At 32.4% G+C, this 8,562-nt stretch overlaps 1 protein-coding gene across 1 annotated transcript in view; it reads left to right on the forward strand.

The window, feature by feature from the left end:
- The window catches only part of LOC106466773 (DDB1- and CUL4-associated factor 15-like), a 56,851-nt gene that overhangs the window by 8,737 nt on the left and 39,552 nt on the right, over positions 1-8,562 (forward strand). The window contains exon 4 of the mRNA XM_013927073.2: positions 7,962-8,106. Within this exon, the coding sequence (XP_013782527.2) occupies positions 7,962-8,106 (145 nt within the window). The remainder of the gene's footprint in view (positions 1-7,961; positions 8,107-8,562) is intronic.

Consider the following 8,562-nt stretch of genomic DNA (forward strand, 5'->3'; position numbering starts at 1 on the left):
TATATATAGATACTTCAACTCTATTTAAAATTTCCCTTGAAAGTGTCTGAAGATCAGCCACTCACTGTTCACTATCCACTGATATAAGACACAGGGTTTCCACTTCACACAATGCTCATGTGGATACTAATGGTATGCACAATACAGTCTATCCAGAAGATATACTTTGTCTTTCGGCTGTAGTCCATAAACGATCTACAAGCTGTTGAAATTCTTTAATACTTAATCCTGACTTTCTAGGAGATAGATGTCTAGTTTCTTCCAATATCTTTAATATCTACTTCTACACTTATACTCTGAATTACTTGTGATTCTTTCCTAGTTAATAGTTCCTGAAATTCTGGAATCTTTACATTTAATTGAGTTTCACTTCTAAAACTAGAGGGCAAGGTAATACCTTGACCATGAGCTGAACAATTTTGGCTAATCTCAGGTAACCACTATCTCTTAATTTAATTACTCTAGTATGGTAGTCAAATTGATGTACATTTGATTTTGGACATACTACTGATAAAGTAAGCTCATCCTTAAGATTAAATAACCAAGTTCCTGGAGTCCTGGTCTTATAAAAAGATAATGGTTTAGGAATAATTATTCTTTTCTCACATTATTCAGTTGTTCTGTTTTTAATTCCTGCAAATATTGCATAATTCCAAGTTACAATAGGTAGTGAATAAATTCCTGAATTAGGATTACATACTCTGATAGATCCCTCTGTACATCTTAACTTATTTTCCTCTGTCATTTCTAAGTAAGTATGCTGATGATTTGAAATAGCAATATATGGTCTTTCATTTTGTACAGTTAAAGCTAACAAATGGTTTAAACTTAATGCTAATGGTACGATTCTATGAAGTTTAAACATTCTATCTGTTGCTTTCAATGGTATCTCTATAAACATCCTTAAATTATCTCTGATTGCAGCTGTCTTTACATCAGCCCGTGTGTACATGTAAATCTGATCACTATGAGTAGGGATTACAAACTGTACATGTGGAGGTAATTTCCTTTCAATTTCATCTAACATTCTTTCTAATTTACTCAGGGTAGAAAGTATGAACTCAACTTTCTATCTGCAGCTACATACAATGCTTGTACTAGCTTAGCCAACTCTGTCCTGCTTCTTCCTACAGTAAAATATAACTATTGTAGATTATTCTGAATTCTAGTGTTAAAAAGTAACATTTCAATTCCTGCTTTATGTAATTCAGTTTGTCTGATTTTAGTATGTATCAATGCATTAGTAATGTTCACTAAAGCTCTGGATACTTTCCTAATCTCATGGTCATGCAATTCAATTGTCTGGTTTAATGAATTCATTATAGTTGCCTGTTCACCTATTAAATTAATCATTTCCTTAGATACCTGTCTCTGTTGTTCTGTCTTCTCATTTAATTCCTGTAAATCATCTGTGGTTGCAGTTCCGAAAAAGAATTTCAAAATGCTTCTATCCGCATTTATTAAACCTTGTTTTTGTCAAGTTCTGTCTGATATAGATACACTATCTTTAATATATTTTAACTCCAATAATTACTTTACCTATCTCATCGTGGTATTGTCTAATTAACGTTTTATAATTTTCAATTAGTCCTTGTAAGATTCTTGCTAACTGTAAGATAGCTGTCCCCTGATATCTCATGTGCTGTAATATCCTATCTTTCAAACTTTCTACATCAAAATTAATGTGAGTATTCATGTCAAATGAATTCTTGAATGTTACTAACTCTTTTTGTAAATGTACTAGTAACTGAACATACTGTGGAAACAGTATGTCCTCAACAATTATCCATTTATCTCCAGATAATATAAAATTACCTCCTTCAACAAAAACCACACCTACCTTGTTTTCCACTAGAACAATACTTACATTCTTTATCATCAGTAATATAAGAATCCCGGTAAACCTATAGATACGTCTATTAATAATACAAATAATTATAATACCTATACAATACACATTACATATATATATATATATATATCTTATCCTTCTTAGATTATTTACAACTTTGTAAGTAGCCTATCATGTTATTGAAAGCATCAATTACTCTGGCTTCACGAGATACTTGACTGTATTGACTGTACTTACGTCACTTTTAGGTTTGTGTACAACTACTTGCAGATCGAATCTCACTCATTTCCTCTTAGTTGTAAGAGTCACTTCCAATTGGGTTGATACAGGACCACGTGATCTAAGATTATAGTCATGGGTCACTGTATCAGCTTGTGTTGTCACTGGGGTATTGGGGTATTATCCTCAGTTACTGGAGCACTATCTTCACTGTTGCCACTACTAACTGGGGCATTTTCTGTTGTTATTTCTTCATCTTCTTCTTCTAGCTCTAATGTTTCTGGTTCTAGTATTTCTCCTTCATCATCGAAAGATGAATCAAACTCACCTAAGTTATCAGTCCCTTCAAGAACACTCTTATCTTGTTCCTGTTTCTTAGTTTCATCTGCTATATGCTCGTATTGATAAGGTTTATAAGCTTAACCTATTAACATGCACTAACTGTTTACCTTTCCCATAGATTTTTGGATCTCAAAACTAACTGGACTAGTTTGTTTAAGGACTCTAAATGGACCTTTCCATAACTTTGCTAACTTTTAGTGTTTCCTTTCTTAACAATTGGGGTTTATAACAACACTTTGTCCCCCAACTTTACATCACTAACTTGTGCCTTCTTATTTACTTGTTTCTACTTTCAGCAGCTTTAGTTAAATGTTCGTTAGCTAACTCAAATGCCAATTGCATTCTCTGTAATAGTTCTGCCTTATAGTCATAATCCACTACATAATTAACTTTTCTAGTAGTTAGTATCTCCTGCATAGGTAACATAACATCTCTACCATGCAATAGAAAGAATGGACTTTCCTGAGTAGACTAATTTTCAGCACTTCTATATGCTAATAATAACAAGGGAATCTGCTTATCCCAAGTTTTTTTATCATTCTCACAGTATTGAGAGATCATGTCTAACAAAGTTCTATTAAACCTTTCTACTAAACTATTAGCAGCTGGGTGATAATCTGTTGTTTCACTTTTCTTTACATCTAATAACTCGCAAACTTCTTTCATTAACTTATAAATAAATTTACTACCTCTATCTGTCAGTAAATACTGTGGTATACTATGTCTAGCTACTATGTTATTTACAAAATCCTCAGCTGTTGTTTCTGCTTTCTGATCAGGTAAACATATAGTCTTAGGAAACCTAGTTAAGTAGTCTGCAACTATTTTCACATATATTTGTTTCCTGTTTAGGACATAGGCAATGTGCCTAATATGTCCATAGCCACTAGCTGAAACGGTGTTGTTAGACTCGACATTCTTTGTAATGGAGCGTTCTTATGGTGTGGGCTCGTTTTTTATTTTTGACAGTTTATGCATGACTCACCTTTAATACCTTTCCTTATATTTAGCCAAAAGAATCTCCTACTTATCCTACTGTCTGTTTTAGCAAAAGCTAAATGTGCTGCGAATGACATGTCATGATATGTTTTCATAACCTTGGTTTTTAAGTTATGTAGCACAACTATTTGTAATGACCTATTATTCTTAGCTCTTTTACATAAGATATTTGAATTTAATGTGTACTCTGTATCTTCTCCTTGTAATACATTGTTTCATAAGGCCTTTACTATTGGATCTTTTATATAAGATATTTGAATCTAATGTGTACTCTGTATCTTCTCCTTGTAATACATTGTTTCATAAGGCATTTACTATCGGATCTTTTACATAAGATATTTGAATCTAATGTGTACTCTGTATCTTCTCCTTGTAATACATTGTTTCATAAGGCCTTTACTATTGGATCTTTCTTTTGCTCACTAATCACATGATCTAAACCCCAAATTACCTTTAATTCATCCTTATCCTCTGGGTTAAGCTTTTTTACTTTATTAATGGTCTGTTTTTCCTTGGTTTCAGTGTTTTCTACCCTAATTCTACTCAGTGCATCAACATTAGAATGGTTTTTACCTGGTCTATGTACTATTTCAAAATCATAATCCTGTAGTAATAATGACCATCTTGCTAACCTAGAGGAGGGGTCTTTTAATGTCATTACCCATCTTAATGTACATGATCTGTAATAATAGTGAACTTCATACCATACAGATAACAACTGAAAGTTTTAATTCCATGCACTACCACTAAGTATTCCTGTTCTGTAACTGAATAATTTATCTCAGCTTTTCCTAATTGTCTACTCTGATAAGCTATAGGGTGTTCTTTTCGATTTTCGTGTGAGATAATACTGCACCTATAGTGAAACCTGAAGCATCTGTGCTTAAGATAAATTCTTTACTGAAATCTGGATACCTTAGAATTGGTGCTTTTAATAAAGCTTCCCTTAGTTTCTTGATTGCTTCCTGTATTTTATCTGTCCACTGAAATTTTAATTCTTTCTTAATTAATTCAGTTAAGGGTTTTGCTAATAATGTAAAATGTGATATAAACCTTCTATAAAATCCTAAAAATGCACAAACATCTTTTACTGTTTTAGGCACTGGATAGTTCTTACACACTTCTAACTTCTTTGGGTCAAGTCTTACACCATCTGTGGTTACCAGATGACCTAAGTATTCTACTTCTTTTTTCAGAAACTGACACTTACTTGGTTTCAGCTTTAAATTTGCTTTCTGTAATCTAACAAGTACAAGCCTTAAACTCTCTAAGTGTTTTTCAAAACTTGCAGCGAACACTATAACATCATCTAAATAACAGAAACATTCTGAATCTTCCAAGCTTGATAATGCAACAGATTACCTAAGTATTCTACTTCTTTTTTCAGAAACTGACACTTACTTGGTTTCAGCTTTAAATTTGCTTTCTGTAATCTAACCTCTCTAAGTGTTCTTCAAAACTTGCAGCGAACACTATAACATCATCTAAACAACAGAAACATTCATTTATCTCAGGAATGTTGAAGGGGCTTTGCATAAGCCAAAAGGCATTCTGGTAAACTGATATTTACCTGAAGGTAATACAAAAGCAGTTTTAGCTTTATCTTCTTTTTCTCTCTCTACCTGCCAATACCGACTTTGCAAGTCTGTAGATGATAAGTATTTACTCTCACCTAACCTATCTAAGGTTTCTTGGATATTAGGTAACGGGTAGATGTCTTTGACTGTTACTCCATTCACTTTCCAAAAATCCACACAGAACCTTAATTTTCTGTCATTTTTAGGAACTAATACAACTGAAGATGCATATGGACTACTACTATCCTTTATTACTCTTTGTTCAAGTGTCTCTTTTTACACATTCTTTCAATTCAACCCTGTGTTTTTCCGGCACTCTGTAGGGTCTCTGTGCTTATTATCACTCAAGACTATCTTATGTTTAACTTTATTTCTACAACCATTAGGGTCATTTTCTCCTACAAATATGTCTCTATACTCTTCTAACAACATTGTCAAACCTTGTTTATGTTTTCATTCTATATTTCCTGAGATAGAACCCCACTCTATCCTACTCTCTTGTACCTGCTTCTTAGCATTATTAACATTATGCTGTCCTACCTCAGCTACTTGTTCTCTACTCCTAGCCTTACCTAATACTATGTTTTTACATAGTATTACTTTTTCTTCGTTCACATTTAACACTTTTACAGGCACTGTGTCTCTCTCGGACACTTTACTAATACAAGTAGCTATATAAACTCCTGTTTCTTCTATCTCAGTAGGTTCAACTAACACTTCTTCATTATGCTTAAAGTCTTTTACTTTAGCTTCAACAATAAATTTACTTCTTGCAGGTACTTCAGTTACTTTAATTATCTTACAGGTACTCTTTCCTTCAAACACTCCTATTGGGATGCTCTGGTGCTTATGTTAGCCATAAGTGTAGAGTCATCTGAGGGGTTTGAATTACTATTTCCCTGTTTTAAAGTCTTACTTGCTAACTTACTCTGCCTTATCTTATTATTAATCCCCTTATTCTTACAACTTCCATCATCACTTCTGGTGGATTTCGAGTTTTTCTGGGTACTGTTATTTTCTGGCTTTCTTTTAGAACTTCCTTTAGAACACTTCTTATTCCTACTTCTCCGACTTTTTTGTGTATCGCTACACTCTAGGAGATCAGTGCTTTCGTGTTTTGACTGTTGATCTTTAGCCTTGCTAATGCTAGCGTTAGGCGTCTGACTATTAACTTTAGCCAGCAGGAAGGTATCATGTGTCTCAACTGTTGCACATAAGCCTGATAGTTCAAGTCCTTCAAAACTTAAGATCTCTGTTTCTAAACCTATCTCCTTACAGATGTAAAACGAGTGTTCTAACTCTAACATTTTCATATTTACACCATATTTACTTAGTGTTTTAACAAGATGTCCTGTTATAGAAGTTAAAATGCATTATCTAACAATGTCAGATTTTTATCTACTAGTTCTGCACTTAGTAGTGAAGATCGAGTGCCTGTACCAACCAATAACCGACATATTATACCTTCTTTTTCCACTACAACTATTGGCGATACTTCATTAACACTATGGACACTCAAACTTTTATCCTACACTGCCGGAACTACCTCTACTTTTGCTCTGTAATCTCGGTGAAGATTAAGTTTTTTGATCCTACAGCGAATGTAGGGCTACATTAATTTTTTTGGAACTTTCCTCTATAAGTTCCAGCCTTTACTGTACTATTAACTCGGTGTCAGTAACTTATCATTGTCCAACTTATGGCTAGCATTTTTCTCAACATCTCTGTTGTAGCTTCATTTTTTATAACTTTTAACTTGTGATTCTCAGTACCACTTAACCAGCTAACTGTACTTTCCTTGCTCTTGACCTTATTTCATAATACAGGCATCTTTTACTTATGCCATCTCCTTATGTATATGTTTGCTTAAAAACTCAGAAAATCATTATAACTTCTTTCTTAAATTCTTTTAAAATGCTAAAAATACTGAAGCAATTGTAAAATTCTCTCAAAAATATCCAATTGCTTCATGGGAAAGGAAATTAACCACAATGGGAGAACTTACTGTAAACATCAAGTCAGTTTTCAATCATATGACACAGTTAATTCAATTAGGTCTCATGAAACTTTATTTTAGTGTTTTTCAATTTACTCCAGGTTATCTAGCCTAATAAGTTTCTAATTTATTCATTTTAGTTCTTTTTGTTAAAAATATATGTATAAAAACTACAAATTTTGGTTTTATTAAAATTGAAACCTATTTTAGTAATTTGTACTTGAGGGCATATTTTCTTAGCACTAGTTTTTCATAATATGTTGGTTCTCCAGAAAATCCTTTATGATTGTTTTAAGCGTGCATTTTAGAACACATTAAAGGATCTTCTAAAGAAAAAAAAGTTCTTTGTATTGGTTATAAAAAATCCAATAACGATGATCAGAGAGAACTATTGATAGTTTCTGGAAAACAGAATGAGATCAGAAGTGTGCATTGTATGAGTGAAGGTAGAAGATTGGAGGGTCTAAGTTTATATTTTTGTGGCTTGCTATAGTATGTGTTTCTAATTAGTTAGACACCCAGAAAATCATATAAGGGTAGAAAAAAAAACCCTAAAATAAGCAATTTATAGCACATGTGCATTGTGTGCACAGAGAAGTGAAGAATTTTTTTATTTCCTTTTGAAACTAAGACATAAACTTTGATGATATTAAAATTTAAATCATAAACTATGTTTTGATGCTAAGTTTATTGATGTACATTGAAATAAAGTTGTTTAAATTTTGAATGTAGGTGTAAAAGGTCATAACATGCACAGTTTGACCCTGCAGTGCATGTAGAGTTAAGGTGTGTCAAAATGATTTTTATGTATATGTAATATGTTTTTCCTGGAATTTAATTTTGATTTATCTTTGAAATGTTTTATTGCTATTTAATGTTAATATATCTGTATTATGTTTTCATATTATTTTATTTGAATGTATCTGTACATTGTTCCTTTTCTAACTTAAACTGATAAGATCTTTCTGTTTGATAGCCATGTCTTTCTGGGATTCACAAAGAATGGGCAATTCTTATTATCTTACACACTACATGTGGTAGCAGATGACCACACAGCTTTCCCATATAATATTTACAGGCTTCACTGGTGGCTCTTTGTTCCATACAGACCATTATTAAAGGTAAGGGCACACTTTATTTGTGTATATTAAAGTCGATAAAGCTACTTTTCATTCAGTAAGTTTCCTTTCAAAGATACAAAACTTCTATGAAGATCCAATACAATAATATTTCATTCAGCATAGTTTATGTAAAAGATACAGAAACTTCTAGGAAGGTTAATAACTTACGTCAAAGATATAAACATTTCTAGGACGATCCAATACAGTAATATTTCATTCAATATAGTTCCTGTCAAAGATACAAAACTTTTAGGAAGATCCAATACAATAATATTTCATTCAGCATAGTTTCTGTCGAAGATACAGAAACTTCTAGGAAGGTTAATAACTTACGTCAAAGATATAAAAATTTCTAGGACGATCCAATACAATAATATTTCATTCAATATAGTTCCTGTCAAAGATACAAAACTTTTAGGAAGATCAATTACAATAATATTTCATTCAGCATAGTTT

The sequence above is a fragment of the Limulus polyphemus genome, unplaced genomic scaffold (genome assembly GCF_000517525.1).
Source record: "Limulus polyphemus unplaced genomic scaffold, Limulus_polyphemus-2.1.2 Scaffold2378, whole genome shotgun sequence".
NCBI classification, from domain to species: Eukaryota; Metazoa; Arthropoda; class Merostomata; order Xiphosura; family Limulidae; genus Limulus; species Limulus polyphemus.